General features: G+C 37.1%; 2 protein-coding genes and 1 non-coding gene across 5 annotated transcripts; 2 read left to right on the plus strand and 1 right to left on the minus strand.

Moving 5' to 3' along the window:
* On the minus strand, positions 1-4,204 carry LOC116205626 (protein HIGH CHLOROPHYLL FLUORESCENCE PHENOTYPE 173, chloroplastic). 3 transcript variants are annotated; one of them, XM_031538257.1, is made up of 16 exons: positions 3,965-4,204; positions 3,283-3,543; positions 3,018-3,185; positions 2,819-2,869; positions 2,455-2,589; positions 2,341-2,364; positions 2,114-2,225; positions 1,858-1,983; positions 1,721-1,770; positions 1,474-1,632; positions 1,297-1,392; positions 1,098-1,213; positions 870-993; positions 679-792; positions 500-580; positions 1-408 (listed from the first exon to the last, which is right to left on the minus strand). In XM_031538257.1, exons 1-16 carry the CDS (start codon positions 3,983-3,985, stop codon positions 262-264), a joined length of 1,785 nt encoding a protein of 594 aa, XP_031394117.1. In that variant the 5' UTR covers positions 3,986-4,204; the 3' UTR covers positions 1-261. The 3 variants fall into 3 exon arrangements, with proteins under 3 accessions (XP_031394117.1, XP_031394119.1, XP_031394118.1); XM_031538259.1 differs by having other exon boundaries at positions 3,018-3,148; positions 3,283-3,442; positions 3,965-4,202; XM_031538258.1 differs by having other exon boundaries at positions 3,283-3,442; positions 3,965-4,201.
* Positions 4,205-12,131: 7,927 nt separating this feature from the next.
* On the plus strand, positions 12,132-12,821 carry LOC116205306 (precursor of CEP14). Its single transcript, XM_031537870.1, has one exon. The coding sequence runs from the start codon at positions 12,265-12,267 to the stop codon at positions 12,559-12,561; it is 297 nt and encodes a 98-aa protein (XP_031393730.1). The 5' UTR covers positions 12,132-12,264; the 3' UTR covers positions 12,562-12,821.
* Positions 12,822-13,385: 564 nt separating this feature from the next.
* On the plus strand, positions 13,386-13,467 carry TRNAS-AGA. The gene has a single exon. It is a non-coding gene; the product is annotated as a tRNA-Ser (tRNA).
* Positions 13,468-22,221: the final 8,754 nt, after the last annotated feature.

Genomic DNA, 22,221 nt, shown 5'->3' on the forward strand with positions numbered 1-22,221 from the left:
TTGAAAATAAGAATTGTCACCCGTGTGTTACTGCATCACTTTTGCCACTTTAAGAAGCATTCTTTCCGCGTGAAGTATAGGCATCCTTCAAAATTCACATGATGCAGTTCAACCTAAAGCTTGCATGCATTGATTTGGTCCTCTTTCCCTGCCTTCTCTTCACATGGTAATTCATAAAAACTTGAAGGCACGGTCTCTTAATCACACCTGTCGTACTTACAAAGTATAGTCTAAGAGACTGGAGCTTTTTGTATGTAAGAATTAGACGGGAACGGGACTTTTCTCGAGGAACTCTTTTCCCGTGATGCCCTCCTTCAGCTCTTTGAAGTATACATCATAGTCCTTCTCTGGAGGAGGATTCTCAGGGTCGATCTTAAAAGGCTCACTGAAGGGAACAACACTCTTAACCTGCAAAAGAAAGAAGATGAGGATAGATCAAAACGAGTTACTAGAATATTGAAGTACTCAGATGAAAACAAGAGCCATGATAGGGGGAAACCTCGAACGTCTTGTCACAAGCGTACGGGCTATCCAGAGCAGCAACACATATACGAGCAACCTCTTCCCTCGAAATCTTTCCCTGCATGCATAAGAACAAGAGACTCAAGTGACTATACATGAAAATCATAAATGCATAATCTTTTAATGAAATATACCAGAATCAAAGCAAAATCATACTGTAATGTTGTCTCCTTGATCAAAAATCAGATCAGCCCCAGCAGGCTCCTCAGTCAGGGCACAGGGCCTCACGATCGTGTATGGAATTCCACTCTCTCGGATCAAGTCCTCCCCCTGTTAGTACATAGCCAATATAAGAATCTGGTATGATTCTAAGCCATTGGTCATAACAAATTTACCAAACCTTGTACCTTCAACTTATATGTCAGAATGAAACCGAGTTCCTTGTTCAAGCGGACTGCAGGAGGTTGTCTCGTGAGATCAAGTCCCGGCCTCTCGGGTCTCGTTACTCCTGCAGACCCCACATGTACGAACCTACAGGTAGTGAATTAGTGGAACTATTATGTCCTGTCACTATATTCCCAACTTATATTTCCAAAGAAATCCGATTATGGAATGACGAAGAAATTAAACTGAACCTGGGAATGATTGGTTCCTTTAGATATGCTCGAATGCAGGAAATAGGCAGCTGAAATGCGCCTTCCACAAAAGTCGGGTTCAACTTTCCATCATACTCAAACTTGCTGAACATTAGCTGCAACATTATATTGTCACATCAAGACACAAAAGGGGGATGAAATCAGATGAAACAGAAGGTGGGCTTATCTAAATGAATACCTGCAGAGAAACAACACTACTCGGGTCAAAAGGCGGGGCATCAAACACTGTTCTCGCTCGAAATATGGGCCTCAGAGATGCGAATGGTAGGCGAATCTGCAGAATCACACCAGAGAGTTTAAGTAAGATGATTTAATGAAAGTACAGGCACTAATGTCGAGCTTTAGACGGGCTTACTGATTGCCACTTGCCACCAATGGTGTCAAAACTAATTGTATAGCCCACTGTGTCCCAATCACGGCTAGTCCGAACAATTAGTTTGTAACGACGACCATCTCCCCGAAGACGAAGCTCCACACCATCATATGCAGAAAGATCTTCGGCCACAGGAAAATTCTAAAAGAAAGAAATTGATAAAACTACAACTTGAACAACTGAGACTTCCGTCATGTTAATATGATCATTTGGTGTTCAACATGCTCACCTTTGTTCTGATGCTAGTAAAGCCACCATTGTTTGCTGTAGAAACGTTTCCTGAAAAAAGGGAAAAAAGCGTAAAACTTTGAGGCCTGATCGATCCGTCAATATGAAGTAGATAAGTACATAAGGTTGCCGATAAACCTTTGAAGAGTCCGGCGGGTCCACCATCTTCGCCACTAGTTGGGTCCATCAGCAACATACTTTCACTAACTCCTCCCATCACAACGTCGTCTAAGGCACCCCAAGGAAGTTCCTTAAACATACCATCTGACAAGAAACTTCACAATTAAAAGGCCAATAGATTGGTAACCAAATTGGGACTTTATCTCTAATAGAGAATCGATCAGCTTAAGTGACCAAATTGTATTCTATCTGATTTGTAATGTCAAGAGCATACCTTCAATGCCGAACAGGACTTTCCCATTCCGCACTCCAACACTCCCTTTGACAGCATTAAGTAGATTTCTCATCCCAACATATTCGACCATTTCAGGCAAGTCACCTTTGATCTGGCCATTTAAATCAGATAAGAATCAAGTCCCTCTGGGTAAACGAACTATACTCCTACTTTGAACTGAAGATGGCTATGTAAGAGCCGATCCGACTAGGAAAATGTTGGCATACCTCTGGCTCAAAAAACTTGATCCCCTGCAGAAAAAAACCGACATAAGTCAATCCAATAATTTCTTTATTTTGCAGGAAGACCACAAATAATAGAAAAACAGCAAATCATCGTACTTGGCTGTATTTTGCACGATCGGGAGTATCCCCTTCCTTCGGTCCAACAATAACAGAAGTAGCATTGATGATTTTTCTAATGCCTTTGAAGTATTCAGGTAGCAGAGTACTCTCTTTGGTAATATCTCCTACAATCTGAAATACTTGAACGTGTACGAACAAAGGATCAACGAGAAACAGTGAAAATGCGTGAAAAGAAAACAAGCACTAAAGGGTGTTTCTTTAAAGCATTACATAAATCTGATTGTTAAGATATATTGCTTACATTGTACTAGCAAAAACATCATCTTTCAGAATGACCATATGAATGTAAGCGAGAGATCAAGAACTGCAAGAAATAGTTCTACATTAATATCTGGCTCACCATGTCAATGTCCAGTCCCAACATTTTCCTGGCCTTCTCTTCGTTTCGGACCTACAGGGGTTCGGTACACAAAAAAAGCAAATGAATCACAAAGATAAAAACCAACACAATACAGAACCAAGAAAATTTGCATAAGGGAAAGTTTCCGAAAATATAATAATGGCCTAAGAATTGGGATCAGCAAGTCATGAAAATTTACCAAGATGCGAACTGGCTGCCCCTTTTTGCGTAAAATATCGACAACCCTTCTCCCAACCCCGCCAGTGGCCCCTGCTACAAGTACAATCCCAGTGGGATCCATTCTTTTTTCAGGCTTGGCAAGCTCCGGCCCTGGCCCAGATAGTTTCTCAATTATGAATTCGAAAAACTTCACCAAAGTTGCAAAAGACAAGCCAAGATCAGTTGACATTCGACCAATATGCAATACTGGATGAATCGAATCACACTATGGAGATCATATCAACCTTGGCTGGAGAAGGGGGACCGTTGAAGAAGTACAAAGTCTTAATGAATCTCCCCAGATCCCAACCCTGCTTTTCCGACACGGGCCCTTTATATATAGTCGAAAGACTCGAAGAGTAACATACCGAGCGAGTTTTACGAAGGGACCACCCAGACACTGATCTGTCATTAAGTTGAAGAAACGGTTTAGGAAGCAGGGAAGGCAGCGTTGGGGGACGCACTGATTTCTTAGAACATTTAGTATTGACAAGAGACGAAGGACCCTGCAGCCACACATAAAGAGGCATGAATGCTCATACAATTATGAATTACGCAATGACACTAAATCAATTTCTACATTCCAGTAAACAAGATAACAGCTTTATCACTATGTATAACAATAACAGTCATATGAGCCCCGAGTCACTAAACTAATAAAGTTCTCATTGATCACTATGAACAAACAATATATTTCACCGATATCATAATATCACCGAAGAACAACCATAACCCATCAAAGAGCCAAGAGTTGAAACGCTATGAAACAAAGGAACATTTCCTGCTGCACTATAAGGGGGCAAGGCAGAAAACAGATTTCTCGAAGTGGAAATTTGATTTCTCTTTTGAACTGATGGGTGCAGATGATAGGCAGTCAAGTAGCAGACTTTATTTCTAGTACATACCAATGATGAAGGGGGCAGTTACCTGAAAGTAAAGAACCTCCATAATCAGAACACCAGTGTTCTGTTCGCAGGGACAGACAGAGAGAAGGTAGAGATGATGATGGTGGTGGTGGTGGGAGTGTTCTTATATTGAATTTTACTTTTTTCTTCTTCTTCTTCTTCTTCTTCTTCTTATGGGTTGTTCTGTTCTTGATTGATATTTATTTGATCAGATTGGAAGAGGGAAGTAAAATTTAGGCCACACAACGCAGCAAGAGCGAGAAGGGAATGGAAATCCCAACAGCCACATTGCCAGCTTCGAGAAAGAAGTGGGAGTTTGAAGAGTCTCTGTTCTTGTCTGGTCCGAGTCCAAGGGAAGGCCACGGTCACGTGATTATGGGTTCAATTTGGGCCAGGATTATTGGATGAACTCACTCTACTAGAGGCCCAGTTAAATTATGGGCCGGGATCTTTTGTCCTTGGGCCTGGGCCAGGATAATACTGTAAATAGGGCCCAATGGAGGTTCTTGCTGGTCATTCTTCTCTGGGTGTCATCCTTGCGTGGGTACTCGATAGAAGCCTGATCGATCGTCCAGAACATGATTTCAAGCAAAGATTCAATGGAATTAGCGCTACGAAAAATAGTTTATGAAAAGTGTCGGGAAAGACTGATTTTCTTGTAGTGTAGAGAGCGGAAAGCAACACTGGCGCGGGAGGCAACTAGGGGGCCGGAGACATACGATTCCTTCCTACTTCCACTTCATACCCGAACTGCCTCTGTCCAATTCGACAGATTAAAACCCATGATGCTTTAGAGATCGACAAAATGTAGCATGTCAATAACAAATTAACAATGGCATCCGTAGCTCACATGGCATAATGTGCATGTATTGAATGTACGTATACTGATATATCTTATCTTCAATTTGTTCCTGTAGATGAGTCAATGTGATGTTATAGGATCGTCCGAACACTAAAATTTGGCCGAAGGAATGGAGGCGATAATGTGGACATGGTGGAGCAATTTATGGGACCCCGTTTACAATTTGTCCCCCCGCAGTATGCATATACATGCATACATACATACATACATATATATATATATATATATATATATATATATATATATATATATATATATATATATATACACTTTATAATATTTGAAAATTTTGGTGTCGACCACATTTTTATAGTTTGACCATATTCAGTAATCTTCTATTGACTTCTTAAGTTCCCCGTGTTTGCAATTATCAGGTTTTCTTTTTCTTTCTTTCTTCTTTGACTAATACTTCTCGAGATCTTCTTGCAGCAAAAACGTACAACAATGCACGTGAAGGTTTGAAAATTTTTTACATGTGTCTGGCTGTTGAGTAGATTTCACACACACACACACACACACAAATATGTATATATATAAGAGTACATAAGTTTTGGATTTTCATTCAAAAAATTTAAATTTTTTTTTTAAAGATAACAAAATACTCATATGTCTCCCTTATAATAAAAAATAAAAAGATATATTAATAATAAGAAGAATTACATGAAGTTTGAACTTCGAACGCATTTTGCATATACCAAGACCATGCGGAAGCTGTAAAAGATGTAAGATCATAATTGTACGAGGTGGATATCGTTAGGAAAATTTGTGCAAGAGATGTAAGATCATATATAGTTGTACCCGGAAAAGTTTCAGATCGTAAAATTATATTTTACTGCAGGCTTAGTGGAGTTTTAATTACATCTATGCATTCACATTTTTAATATATTGAAACATAATCGTTCTAACATACATACATATATATATATATATATCTGCAGCTTTCGTATGAAAATTTTCAAACCCTAACGAAGGGTCTTGACATGTTCCATTTCTTTTGTAGCGACCAAGACGCGTATGAACCTTCGTTAAACATCGTTTCCAAACTAATGGATGCCCACCGCCAAGCTATCTAGCTATGATCATGAAATATCATGAAAATTTACTTCTTGCAACATGAAGGCCTAGCAAGATCCAAATTTGATAATTCATTCATCTCTCCACAAAAGTCTTGGTAGTTAAAAAAAGAAAAGAGGAATTTAATAGCCCATCTGATATGAAAAGATAAGTCTATTACACACCGACTGCCAGTTATTGTAGAGTATTTTTAACACCCCAACCAGCAAATATTTGGTAAATATTACTTAGCCATTTGCCACTTTGAGTAACGTTCATATGTAAGTGGTAAATTGAAATCACAATAAGCATACAGATTCCCACTTAATTACAATTGTTATTTTGATTAGTTATTATTTATTTACAGTAAATGAGTAACACTCATTGAATATTTAGTTCGAATAATAACACTAGTTATTAGCTCAAGAAACATCGATAATACCATGCCACCAATTCTTTTATCCAAAGACAAAATGACACAAGGCACCCTTAAGGATCCATGCTTCGTATCGACCTATTTTCTAGTTACTAGTTGTGCGGAAGGGCAAGGCAAAAGGAAACAAAATTTCCTTGTCATGCTTCCTCTCATATCTCACGAAATTGAAGCAAGTAGGGCACCAGTTATGGGTCCTCAACTACATTATAAAACATAAAATTACTCGAGATAATGAAAATAAACGTATAAATTATTTTGATCATTAAAATTAATAATTAAATTACAAAAAAGTAGAGAAATGTACAATGAAACAAGGAGCATGGTTCCCCACTTCCTGAGGTCTCCTCTCGGAGAGAATAGTAGTTGTTGGTGACTTTCTCCATGCAATATAGAATATATAATAATATATAGAGAGACGGCCCGAAATTGTTAAGAACGTGATACCTTGCTCAGCATGGGATGGGATGCGATGGGTTTATTCATTTATTTCTTTACCTACTGACTCGATGTCTTTTTGGAGTACAAGCAATTGGAATCATCACACAAATATAGAAAAATAAAAATCTAAATAAAGGAATATATATTATTTCACAGTTACGAATTATATTTCAAATCACTCGATTATCGGATGAAAGCGCATGCCATTACCTAAGCCCATTGACACTAATTCGATGTCTTTAATTCGCACAGTAGTAGACTCGAAACCTAAACTAAACTAGTGGATGTAGGTTAAAGCCGATGCCTGATAGGGAATCAGTTTAACAAGAACATATCGTGGTCTTATAAAAAAACTAATTGATTGTTAATTATATGATTAAACGACGATCGTCAACGCACAAAGAGATTGTACTTACTTTCTGCGATTCGCATGGCAAATCAAATGTAGCGATCAAGGAAAACGATTGTGCGTCACAGGATCATAGCGGCGTCAAATGTCTAACAATTTTCTAATTGTTATCACTAACCTACTCTTTTGTCTTAACCAGCGTTTGGACTTTGCATGACTCGTTTCAAATCTGATGATTAATACTTAATTCGATTGGATTCTTCTAAATAATTTGTTGCCCGATCGACGATTGGACTATCTTGCTGTTATAATTAACATGAAAACATTATATATGTAATATAATTGAGAGAGGTCAATGATGTATGTATGTGTATATATAGAACTATTATGGTAAGAATGCTTATGTCATATCGATGAATATGTACCTCAAATGCTGATATCTCGACATTTTTAAATATTTGTCTATTATAATTTTCAAAATTTCTAAAGACATATCGTACAATTAAGTAAAAGAAATAATAAACAAAAGGACTATATATAGTATATAGACTGGAATGTGATAAAGATGTAAATATGCAACGGCTCATGACGACACTACTAGAAAACAGTCCATTAGAGACGGAAATATCCGTCCAAAATCCTTCCCTAATGGCCCTTACAGACGGATTTTGAGACAGATTTCGACCTGTCCTAAAACAAGGCGTTGCAAACCCTAGAGACGGAAGCATTCCCGTCTCAAACCTTAGAGACGGATATTACAGACGGAAAATTAGTCGTCCAAAGGCATGGCACACTCTAAGGGTTTGCAACGCTCGGATTGGGATGACTGTCTATGGCACGTTCAGGAGCACTACAACAAATGGGGCCTGTGGCTGCACTTATATAGCAGGGTGGCTACACTGTGTAGCGTCCCCATTTAATGTGGCTACGCTTGAAAAAGCATAGGGAAAAGCGTCGGCAAACGAACCGTCGTGGTAAATTTCCCGACGCTTGTTGAAAGCGTAGAAATTTGGCTACGTTTAGGTAGTGTTGTTAACTGAGACTTTGGCTACGCTACAAACAAGTCGGCATACTCATTTATGGCGACAATTTCTTTATCTTAGTAGAAGATATATTTTGCTATACATTAGAAGCGTAGTTAAATAGATAAATTGTTGCACTTATAAAGCATTCCTTGGTAACATATAATTTAGTATTGCTCGATGGTTTGTGATACCATTCGCTCTGATATCTCATACATGTATATATATATATATATATATATATATGTATTCTCTGATGCTTAGAATAGTGAAAGGCGTACATTTAGTCAATTTATTCACTTATTTATTTTTCTCTCGGTAGAACCAAACAAAAAAACAAATTGACTTAGGACTCTTTACAAAAGCGTTCCAGAATTGCGATATAACTACACTAAGAAGCGATCCCATTTCTAGACGTAAGAAACTGTGCCGCTAAGAAGAAGAGCACGGGGATGCTATCGAAAAGTCTGATAAATTTTATGAATATTTTATTCGTGTCAATTGTTTTATGCAGTGTTAGGAAAAAAGAGTTGCCATTGACCTCATTTGGTGTGTTGGAGGCAGAAGGGGCTCGGACTGAAATGAAGACGTAGATGAAGGGGACAGAAGAGATTAGGGATTAAGGATTTGGAGGAAGGCTCCACTGAGAAAGACGAAGACGAAGGGCACAGGGGATTAGGGATTGGGGGAAGGCTTTGCTCGAAGGGACTGAGAGAATGAGAGGATTTAGGGCTCTGAGAGACTGAGCGGGGCTTTGAGAGAGTGAGGGATTTCAATTTTTTCGAAATATCCCGAGACGGCTAGATCTTCTGTCTCAAAACCAGTTTGCAGATCTTACAGACAGTACATCCGTCTCAAAAACCGTCTCTATTGAGGTCATTCGTAAGCCATCTCAAATTCCTCCTCAAATATAGACGGATTAAAAATCCGTTTATTATGGCCCATCTCTAGTCGACAGCTTTCTAGTAGTGCGACAGCATCAGGACGGACACGTCCCAACAACCCAACAAAGAGAAACTAAAGATGAAGGCGGATGCCATATGCTTATGACATTTTTCTGATCTTAGTAATTTTTATTATTTGAATCATTATAAGAAACAACATTGGTAGGGGAGAATGGAATTGATGAAGGGAAAAAGAAACGTGGTTTTCATATTTCTTGAGATTTTTATCTTGGAATAATTTCAGAAACACTGAACAGACCAAAACAAAAAAGAAACAAACTAGGCAGTAGTCATCCATGGGAATGGTCTCTATATATATGAGTATTTACATACTCTCTTTTTTCCGGGTTATGATTGTAGAATTGGACATCGAAGATGGTATTTAATTATGTTGGGGGCTTCTTGTTGCGAGCACTTCAGTGTGACACCTAACATATTGGATGGCAGGCTTATCAGCCGAAGATTTGCGAGGTTTAGAATAAATGACTTATATTAAAAAAATAGTGTAACGCAGTGACGCACGCTCTCTTATGTTGACCTAGAGGTCGCAGGTTCGATATGTAATGAGACTATTCATGCCTATTTATTAGTTATGTAAGATTTATTTTTTATTATACTAAATTTTGAGTGTCCATTATAATCGGAGAGTAAGTGACGTTTATCTGGAAGTTGACCAGGTGGGGGATCTCCTTGTTTGCCATTGCTAGGACTATTGTAGATATGAATTTTGATTCCTCTCCTACGGAGGTGGCTGGCTAGGTGTATGCCGATATTCTAGGGGCCTCTAGTCCCAGAATTGTGTGCATGAGCGACTCCATCTCAGATGGATTTGATTAAATAATCTAAGCCACCTTTCAAGGAAAAAAAAAACTTTTTACCATATTATAAGGAGGCTTCTTATTAAACTACAGAGGAAAATAAAATAAATAAAAATTAATTAACAAGATTAAACCTTAAATATATCTTTTATTTTTTTGGTTATAAGAAATCTCATGAGTCCCATAGGAAATAAAAAAACTTAAAAAAAGGTATACATAATCTTATTATAAAAATCAAACCTCAAACCTTTTAATTATCAAAATGAGGACATGTGCATTGTATTAGGGTTTTAACGTTACATCCTCTTTCTGTCTACGTTTTAATTTTTAGACCGAACGTTGGCGTCTGCATTAAATCATCCACGAAAGGGTGTAAAATTTCAGACAGAGACAGAAATATAGCACTAACATGTGATTTTGGGAGACAGGAAAAATAGAAAAGGTGATTCCAATTTTTGTCTTGGAGCTCGCTCAATTTGGAAGCTATGCAAAACAATATGATATTTATATGATTCAAAACGTAATAAATTGAATGCCTCCTTTTAATTTCCCTTTTTGTCCACCACCCTTGACATTTTGGTTGTGGGACTGTCATATAGCTCTTATGAGTTATGACACGGCATTGACTTTAGTTCGGTAGCTATTTCAACTCTCAAAGTCATATCTCTAATTGCCAAGTGTACTTAGTCACTCTCTTCATGCATGTAGTCACTCATATACTCAGCCCGATCCTTCCAAAATTGATTTGATTAATCAAGCATATGACTTCCCAGTCAGTTGCCTTCCCTACCCTCGAAATATGCAGAACCAATAAAATTTGAATTCGATTTTTATAAGCGGAGATTTCTGTGCTCCTTCATCATTTCTTCTATTTCCTCAAGACCGGTGGATCTCTCTTGATCCAAGAAAGCAAAAAACAAAAGGGGGGAAAAAAGACAAAGAAAGTTATATTGGGCTTGAGCCTGGGAGTGAAGCTGAGCCAAGCCAAGCATAAAGGGGTTGGTGCGAATGTGTGTGCATATCGTGTAACGAATCATGCGCTAACGCTTTCCATTGGTATTAATAAACTTAGTAGTTACTCGTTTAGGAACAATCTTATGTTATTTCGAGATATTGTAGAAATCACCATATATCGTCACTGTATAAGTTAATTTTTCTCTTTTAATGGAACTGAACTTCTGTCTCTATAAAAAAAATAAATAAAAATAAGGGGTGGTGGGAGCTGGGAAGTTGATTAGAGGTCAATTTGGGCGGCGGATGATCTCAAAACAGTCCACCTAACTCGGGCTCCACGCGGCATCTCCAATTCACAATTATATTCCCATTCTATTGTACGAGTAAAAATAAGTTTGGCCACACACCAAACATATTAGCTACGAAAAATTCTATAATTTCAATTATTTTTATTAGCTATTAAAATTTTTATTTAATTGAACTAAATTCATCAATATCCTTGTCAAAATATGTATATGTATATACACTTGACGCCACCATCAAAATTAATCTTAGACCCAATATGACTCATTGCATGCATATAATATGTTCCCATTTTCAACGTCACGATGTTGACTTACCCACAACTGTAGCTCCCAACTCTCTCTCTGCCGCCCACCGGCACATTCGCCCAATTTTCTCATTAATAAATGTATAGCATCTCCTTCTTCCCCATCAATTCATGTTCCTTTCCTACTATATATATATATGCTTAATTTTAATATCATAGATATGTGTAACATAATCTGTAAAATCATAGCCAAACATTAAGCATAGAACATACACATGGCGATATATATCCAATAATAATTTTAGACAACGCTATTAGAATGATTAAAGATAATTTAATAAGGTCAACTCTTATCGTGGTTTTAGATTGAAGGTGCTACCGCATGTATATTTACTTGTACCTCACAGTGTTATTCTTTTTTGTTTTACAAATATGCCATGATTGACGAGAATCGAATACAGAAATCTCTCAACCTCATATCGGCATCATACGTATCATGTGTGATGAACTACATTTTCTTAATACTTGACAGTTTCGTTATACATCCACTAAAAGCAGTGTCAATACAAATGAGATTGGAGCTCATGCCACATGGTCAAAAAGGTTTCCTATGTACAACTATTAAGTACCTTCCCCGCATCTCTCTCTTTCCTTGTTTAAACTTTTTCGAACACCACCACCATTTAACTTAATGGCACCACTTAATTACATATATATATATATATATGCATATATTCATATATGTCTCTCTCTATATATATCTACATATATTCCCACACACAACCCATCTATCCGAAAAGAAAACACTCCACAGATATAATTCCTCTCCCCTAAATTCCCCTTCACATCTCTCTCTCTCTCTCTTTCTCTCAGTCAGTCCCCTAATTAATTCCGCAATGGCTCGTCCTTTGTTGGTCACAGTGCTCATGATCTTCGTAGTATGTTCTTTCTTGCTGTCACCTTCAGAGGGCAGAAAGCTGCTGGGGGCAATGAAGGTGGACAAGAGCAAGGTCACATTGAACCCGAGCATGTTACTGAGTGCCCTCCCGAAGGGCACCGTCCCATCTTCTGCTCCGAGCAAGAAGGGCCACGCAGTCGTAGTCGACGAGAAGCTCATTGCTAGGCACCTCTCCAGCCTAGAGCGAGAGCGAGCCCTCCTCCTCTCCATCCCTAGTCCCGGGGTCGGCCATTAATCGTTAATTTATATTCATTTTTCCTTCTCAAACCTCTTCGGTAACATATTATTGATTTCTTTGGTTCCTTTTTTTATTTTATCTTTTATTTTTTCATCTTCTTCTTCTTCTTCCTCCCTCTCGAAAATTTTGGAACTTCTATAGCTAAGACTTCAAGCTCTTCCATTTGTATTTGATAAATAGGGTGGATATATCAGATCAATTGTAAGACGATGACATGTGTAAATATATACTTACATAAAATTAATCAGTTCTGCTTATATTTTCTGTTTCAGTAATTAAACAATTCGAATTTGATGATTTTATGTGATTGATTATATACTTGTTAGCTGATGGTAGTTTTTTTTTTTTTTGGGGTGTGTGAATTTGTATGTTAAATTTTTATTATTAGGTAATGCCAATTCGTACGGGTTACGTATAGTGAACGCGTATTAGCTAGTGCAACATTTCAGAAAGAAATCACTCAGCAGACAACAAACAAAATCGTGTTGGTTTTAATTTATTATACTCCGTACATGGGCCAATAATCAATAGCTTTCAGAGTCTTGGAACATTTCTTATAACGTGTTAATTGTCTGGGAATACAATCATATCATATGCCTAAACTTTGTCCTATAACAATTCAAACTAATTGATAGGACGACAAAAGGAGCGGATTGTATGGGGAAGATAAGCACTCAAGGAGAAAATAATTAGATAGTGATATGTGTGTGTGCGATAGATATATGTTCCTGGATAGGCTCTCTTTGACCGTAGATTATATACACACACACTCGTACACAGCAGAATCTCTAGAGAAAGGTCAAGTCCAAACAATCACCAAGGTGGGCGTGCCGGAGTGGTTATCGGGCATGACTAGAAATCATGTGGGCTCTGCCCGCGCAGGTTCGAATCCTGCCGCTCACGTTTTAATTTTCTTTTTTATATGGATTGATGAAGGGAAGCAAGTACATTGGATATCGATATGTACTGATTCTTTCCGTCACTTTAAAAATAAAAAAAATCCCAACATTGGTCTTATTGTATATGGATCGATAATAGGAAGTAAGTAGGTTGTATATCGATATACGTTTTACTTAAGGATCCTGCGATCCTATATCGATCAAATACGAAGAAAATCTTGAGTGATAAATTGATTTTTCTATTAGTTTAAACTTTTAAATTGAATATGAGTCAAATTATTTATAGGTCGCCTGAAATTATGAAAATCACAACCAATGTTAGCATTTATTTACTTTAGAGGAGACTAATGCTGACCGGTGCGTGTTATGTTACGAGATTAATAGTGGTTTCATTCATTTCCACCCACATCTCTAATTAGCGATGAAAAGCCTTATCGTATTACATTAAAATGCGTCATGTCATAAACGGGTGGTATTGTGGAACTTTGATACGAAGATAACATAATTGTTGATCATGCTAGCTGGTCATTTCAATTAGATATGGATACGACCGGCATTTCTGAACAGGATGACCTGAATAAATGCATTTTTGTTTTTGCATCTAGCTGGAATTGTGCTCGATGAGAAAAATGAAATTACTATTTGGCATGAATGATATGACAAATAAAGGTATGTTTGAAAACAAAATCAAATTTTATTTTATTTTATTTTATTTTATTTTTCGTCAATTCAACGACACAATCATTATTTTTTTTTTATCTTTTTTGTCAAATTCTCTATCATAGTTTTCCTTATTTATTATTTAAATTAATTTTTTAATATTTAATTTTCTCAATTATTCAATATTTTTTCCTTAATTTCAATACTTTTTTTTCAATTTAACAATATAATCATTATTTCTTCTTCTTCGAATTCTCACATACTTTTCCTTACTACTTTTATCTTTACCTCTTCAAATCAAACTTAATATCGCTATCAAACACAATGTAAAGTAGTTTAGAAGCATACACCATAAACCAAAAGCGTAGGTTGAAAGTTGACACTAGCCCTATGTTGAGACATATTATTCCACATGGAAAAACTAAAGAGAAATTCACAGATTTATAAGTGATTAGGTACCACAACCTATAAGCTTGAGCTTTTGAGTTGGAGGTTGGCTCAATCGCTTATAGACCCGGTGAAATTTTACATGGTATCAGAGCAGGTTACGCTTTCGCGCGCACGTGTGGACTCATACCCTGCCAAGTCTAGTTCCAAGGCAACCAAATTGCGCCTCATCTTAATCCGACCCATGTGTGGCCTCATTATCAATTATCCCTCCTCCTCTCGCCCGAGGTGTAAGAAGAATTTCACCTCATGGTTAAGTCATGACCACGGAAGTCCAGTCCCGGCTCGTAGTTAGATCTTGAGGGCGGATGTTCAAGTCTACGTGGCATGTGTAGGTGAAGCATCAAAGCCATACGTTGCCACGTGAGGACGGGTGTTGAGACATATTATTCCACACGAAAAAACTAAAGAGAAATTGACAGGTTTATAAGTGATTAGGTACCACAATCTATCAGCTCGAGTTTTTGAGTTGAAAGTTGAGTTGAAGCCCATATAAACCCGGTAAAATTTAAGATCCTACATGTGAAAAGCACAAAGAAATATCAAGAAAGAGAATAGAATACCAATGCCTATCAGTTTACTATCTTAAATCTTAAATACAAGTAAACCTCTTGCACATTATGCCACATGGCACTCTCACATTTTCTCTTCTTTTTCTCTTTCCTTTTATTTTTTTTCCACATATATTAGAGGAAATTATGGGGATAAATTTTTTCCTTTTTCTTGTTATAGATAGTAAATATTTTTTTAAAATAATATTGTTATTCTATATTAACATTCGACATGTTCTGATTTTTCGGTGAGATGAAGGGGCCCAGTACTAATCTATGATTGAAACTAATTCTAGTTTAAACAATCATTTCGCCATAACTATAAGAGGTTTTTAACGAGTTTCGAACCGTAAACCATATGTAAAGTTCGTAGTTTCGCATATCAATGCCACTTAAAATCTATTATATTGATGAAAAGCAATGACAATACTTGTTTATGATTGAGAAATTATTTATTTTAATATAAATTAATATTAGAAATGTCTTACTTTTTCCCATACAAATGTAAACACTTGCCTATGATTGAGTCATTTTTGCTTGTACAGTGATTTGACCTAGACTATGAGATGCTTTTAACGAATTTCGAACCACATCGTTACTTCAAATTACCGGGACCGCTTATAAAGATTATTATATTGACATCAAGCTTTTCTAATAAGAGATATTGAAAATTCAAATTGAAATTAGCAACTCAAAAGTTAATGGCCTAAGAGATATTCATTAGTATAATCTAAAAATTTGAATCATTATTAACCGTGCATAGTTCATAATTTCTACATATAAATAATTTTATGTTTAGCTTCCCTTATGCTCTATATTGATTCTCATGACAAATTAAAAAATTGACCGAATTTTTTTCTATCGAGGCATCTCGCGGGTCCACACTCTAGTTTTGAATGAAACGTGTGGAATAACCACTTATAAATTTGAAATTTTGATATATAATATAGTATTAGAGTAAGCTTTACATTACGCGCTCACCTAGGCTCTCATCATGTTAGTCCTGAGTGTGAAACTCGCAATTTGTACTTCTGACTATGGAAGAGAGAAAAGAGAAGTTCAACTCGTGATTTATTACTAAGAGTGGGTTTTTAAGGGCTCGCGGCATGTAATGATGCGCGTAAATGATTGTCATTCCCCACTAAGTATTTAATCGTGGCCAAAGGGAAACACCTATTTGAACAGAAACTATAAGCATGTCCAAAAAACAGTTGACCTGATTACGTCACAATAGATGATAAACCGTTTATCGCGCTTAATTATATACATGTTGCAGTATCATGATATTAAAATTACTAGAGCTTTCTCTAGTACATCAAATTTTGGACGACCCTTATATACTGGTAACACGAGGAAACATGGCACTAAGTGTATGTTGGACCATGCACATATTATTAATTAGAAAAAATAATGTCGTGTATCTCAACATTTATATGTTATCTTAGTTTTATCCCAACGTCGATTTTTTTATGAGGTATCCTAATATTAATGGTTTGGTTTCAAATCTATTCCGCCGTAAAAGTTATGTCCATTTTTGACAGAAATGCCGACGTGTCCCATTAATTGCTCGACGGAACTGACGTGGAGAGTGTGTGGGTCCTGATATAAATAAAAAATTACACCATATATCTCAACAAATTTTTTTGTTTCTTAGTTTATTCTAACATTTGATGCTTTCTCAATATTATCCCAATATTTCAATAGTTTCTCAATTTTATCCCAATCTTTTACTGTTTTCTCAATATTATCTCAACAGGTTGGAATAAATTTGAGAAATTATGAAAAGATTGGGATAAAATTGAAATAAAAAACAAAAAGGTTCAGATAAAATTGAAAAAATATTAAAAAGTTGGGATACATAGTGTTATTTTTCCCTTGTATTAGGACCCACACACTCTCCATGTTAGCAGCGTCAAGCAATTACTGATCCACGTCAGTATTTCCGTTAAAAATGAACATAATGTTTACGACGGGATAGGTTTGACACCAAACCATTAACGTTAGGATACTTCAGAAAATAATCGACATTGAGATAAAACTAAAACAATATGTAAATATTGAAATATATGGTACAATTTTTCCTATTAATTAATATACTATTCTAAGTACCAACAAGTTTATCTTTCGCAGTTCCGACACATAAAATAGAAATATTAATATTCCATATAGATATCAAACTATCAATACTTCTGCACCGATGTGATTAGAAATTTAATTAAGAGGCCATTAATGTCTTCTTAGTATATACCTCAATTGCTGACAAATTGTCAAGAAAGCGATTTAATGTAGCATCACTATAGGCTCTAGATCTGTAATTAAGAGATTTCGAATTCGATTTTGGACAATGGAAATTTCTCGTATCGTTCATCTTTCATTTTCACTTCGCTTGCTAGATAAAAGTATTATGACAAACTGTTTAGGAATTGAAGAATACATCTCTCAATGATTTATTTTCTCATCAGAGTTGAAGTAGGAAGAAGTTCCAATCAACATCGATCTGGTTGGACAAAATTAATTCCTGCATTCCTTTCCGAAAGAATGAAATCCGGGAAATTTCTACATGACATTGAATTTTGGGCGGTGATGTCCAATTAGGTGCAAGTGCAGACCCAAGACCAATCAAACGTGTCGACAATTTACCAAAGTCAAAGCCACCCACGTGGGCATCGCGTGCGCTTGATAATCTTTGACCGTGTTGAAGTTGTGCCCATTCCTTGTCCTTTTCATATTTCATACATCGGGTTTTACTAATATGACTCATCCCTAAAAAATTCTATATGAAAATAACAACGTTCCCTTGATCGGATTTTGAACCAGTCGGTGCCATTTTAAGATCACTCTCAAGAAAATGATTTCGTAAAATGAGATTGCGGTGTTGCTCATGTTATGATTTTTAACTGCGTTAGTATATATACCAGGATTGTTATCCAATTTTAGTCACGCGAATTGAATAGATTTTTTTTATTTAACATAAGCTTAACGTCTGTACGTATATATATACATCAAGTGCTTTCGAAAGGATGGTGATTGTTGAAGGAAGAGCTCGTAAATAGAATCCCCGAAGAACCACTTGTTATTTACCTATTCATGAAAAGAGAATGCTATAAATATATACGTATACACCAATACACTTCAGTAAGTAGAAACTCCATATAGACTGATGCGCTTGCCCCTTTGGATCTTATTGACCTCCTATCCTATGGCTGTTTAATGAGAAATCCATTGTCTATCGGGTTTTTGCAAAACCTGCGATTGCCATAGGTTTCTTACAAAAAGTACATATTAATTACGCGCAATATACTATGTATATACATGTTACTCATAGCTAGAAATACATGTGGTCGGTCCGATATACACAAACTGTATCGAGTTTTGACTCCATGCCTTTCCTACTCACAAATGTAAATACATCCATGGTTGTCAGAATCGTACGATTTTACGATTCAAGGGGGGGTCACCGATTCCGATTCTACTAGGTGAGTCGGGATTGTGGAATCGTGACCGAATCGCGTACTGAATCGTAGAATCGCAGAATCGGACTGATTCTACGATTCTACGTTCAGGCTTGATTCGGCCCAAGCCCGGGCCCAGAAGCGGGCCAAAGCCCTTTCCCGCCTGCCCTTTCTTCAGTCTTTCCAGTCGGATGAACCCTAATTTCTCCCATCCTTCCAGTCCGACCTTCGACCCTTCGACCATTGCCCCTAAATCTTCGAGTTTTCGACGAAATCTTCCATCCACCTGCTTGCTTCTACGAGCTTCGATTGACGATCCACCACCTGCTTCTTCCGACAAGCTAGCTTGTCTAAGCTTCCATCCACCTTCTCTAAGTGGCAGAGTTGCGATTACTTTCTCGGGTACTTCGAGCTTCGACCGGGGCATGGCAGGTACAGTCTCCGATTCTGAGCTCTAATTCTCCCTACCCTAAACTTCTCGAGTCCCGACATCATTGATTGTGATATATCGATAAGGATTCGATTTCTCAAACACGTGTTCATTCAAATTAGTGACTCTGCAGCCTTCGCTGCCTTTGCTTTTCTATTTCACTTCAAAATTTTGATCGACTCCTATCAAGCCCACTCTTTACTCGAATGTCTACTTGTGGAAGAAATTGGGAATTAGAGGAAAGAATGTTGATTGTTGCGAAAGAATGTTGACAACTGCGAGCCTGCCCAAATTCACAGATGTACTATGACTGAAAATACCAAAAGAAAACTTTTTATTTTGGGAGTTTAAATTATGATTTGGATTTTGAACCTTGAATTTCGATAATTTGTAATGATATTTTGTGTTTTTATGACTTATTATTGATTTGTTGGTTCGTGGTCTTTATTTTAAATAAGAATTGATTTTTTTGCTTAGTGAAGTATGTTATATATATATATATATATATATATGTCATTTTTTTAATTACAGGTAGAATCTTACGATTCACGATTCGAGTCACGATTCACGATTCTATGACCCTCGATCGATTCTAGATAGAATCGCGATTCTGACAACCTTGAATACATCCAGCACATCGTCAATGTTGGAAGCTCGGCTTATAGACGCAGAGAATGATAATGAGAATGGGCTTTGCTTCCATTCTAGGTGACGTAGGCCCAAAAAATGCCCCCAATCGGCCAGCTTTCTTCAAGTAATAATCCAAGCTAATAGTAAAAGCCTCATTCGATCCAAAAGCATATTGGATAAGGTGCGTACGTGATGCATTTTCTGCATCATAAATTGGTGTGACTTTGTACCAAATTTAAGAAGTTCAATATATATACTCCTAAAGTTAACTTTGAGAAGACGCTATTGATTGTTCGTAAAATATAAACTTATTAGATGGCGGCGTGATAATACATCTTTTATCTATCAATATCTTCTTTCAAATTATAAAGAATCATAATTCTTGAAGAACCAAAGCATGTAATAATATCAGCGTGGGTTGATTCAAATAATTCGGCTCTTGTTCTCCTTAAACAAGGTATAAGATTTAAGTCTTGTGAATGGTGAAAATTCACAACGGGAGAGTTTACCCCTTGGTGAGTTTATCCAGCTCGACTGAATTAGCCGGGACCCAATTCAGACTTTCAGATACCAAAGTGCACATCGGAAAAAAAAAAACAGGTAATAATATTAAACTATAACACAGTTTGCTTAACATTTTATGAATTACTATTGTTTCTTTTAGATATGTTAGGGTTGCTGGAATCTTCTCTTCTTTGGACAAGATAAGCAAGCCATTTACTCGCCTAGTGAGTCATGAGAAGTACTCCCACAATCTTCTTGGAGGATTTAAACTCAGAGACCCATAAAAAAATCGTGAACTCGTTTATTATATGAAGAACTCAACCTCTAGGTATTCTTGTTGATGACGTTAGTTTCAACTATAAGGGCCAATTCAAAGCTGGAAGTTTATGGGTAGAGTCCTTCTAACAAAAATGGAATAAGAGAATTTGAATGGAAACGACAACATTGCAATAAAATAAGAAAAACCTTTTGCTTTTCTACATCCCATTGGTTGGAGACTACGACGAATCCCCCCAAACACTTTGCAAAAAATTAGGTAAAGACATCCATTATAGGTTTAGAGAATAAGACACAACAAAATTTTGGTTAGACTCATTCCTTCGGTCAATGCTCACCTTCCTCCAACTAACCTCATGGAATGGATATATAACTATTCCATGTTCTCAACGTTTTCTAATATCATCATATAGTATATTCCATCTACTGTGGGCACATTCGGTTTTACGTAATATAGTATCTTGATATGCGGAGATGATTAGGAAACTATAAGATGTATAAGATTAGACATGATTATACGCAATATCCAGTTTGTGCCAAAAAGTGCTATACGTGTATAGATCTATTGTAAGGAATAAGGTTTTGCCGAAAGAGCTTTCATGATAGAAAACGAAAGACGACAGATGAATTGCCACCTTCAGTATTTGATAGTGAATCCCATATCCACTTAGCTTCGCAGCTTCTCTACTGATCAAGGTATGTTCTTAAAGTTACCCGTCCGTTTAGTCAATTGAGATGTCACGTAGAAGTTGAACAATGATAGAATTACATAGTATTATATTGATTCGATTCAAATCTGAATGAATTTTTTTGTTATAAGAAGGTTCATGAACTTAGTATAATGAAATATAAATTTTAATAACTAATAAAAGTGTATAAATAGTCCCATAAAGTGTATTTAACTTGGACCACTTAGTTTTCATAAGGAAGGCGTGCGTCACCGTACTACAATCTTATTGAGTCGGACCGCCTTGGGCTATTTCTCAATTGAAGTTGATGATGAAATTCGACATTTTATTTTTGGTTATTTTCATGTTGCCCATGTGAAATGCAAGTTGGAAGGATGAAGTTGACATTTCAAACAAAGTTTCGGGCCATGCATCTCAAACCCTAGCCATAAGCACGAGGAGCATCATTCATTCCGCAAACCACCAAATCGGACCACAGCCTGCACTGACCAATCAAATCTCGACACATCACCAAAATGACGAGCCGGATGACGCCATCAAGTCCACCTTATCCACATGTATCCTCTACCCCTTGACTGATCTAACAGCGCCTAGAGACCCACCGAACCCCCCTTCAGGCCGGTGAGCTCAGGTGCTCCCCGGACCGCCTGATCGTACCCTCCCTTCTCCCCACCAAGCCAAAACCTGGCATTCACTTTCGGACACCCGCCACGTGGCTTATTACGACTGGTTTCGTTGAATTAGCACGTGCCGGTCTTCCTTGGAGTAGATAAGCGTAAGCCATGACTGGCGGGACCTTGGGTGGACCCTTCGTGGACTCCCACGAACCAAGGGACTCCACGTGTCTCTCCACCGAAACGACACGCGGCGCCCTCACTTTCTCCGAAAGGGCAAGATATGCGAGCGCGTGAATAAAGAGAAGAAAACCAAAAGCAGAAGTGCCCAAAAAAAATAAAAAAATAAATAAAAATGATGAAGAAAAACGAATTCCGGAAGAAAAATACGGAAATTCTGAAGGAAATGCCAGTTGGCATTACTGAACAATCTACTGACCGATCTTATCCTCTTGCTTTATTTTATTTGTCCATTTTTTTTTTCTAATTTCCACCTTTTTCTTTT

The sequence above is a fragment of the Punica granatum genome, chromosome 4 (genome assembly GCF_007655135.1).
Source record: "Punica granatum isolate Tunisia-2019 chromosome 4, ASM765513v2, whole genome shotgun sequence".
NCBI lineage: Eukaryota > Viridiplantae > Streptophyta > Magnoliopsida > Myrtales > Lythraceae > Punica > Punica granatum.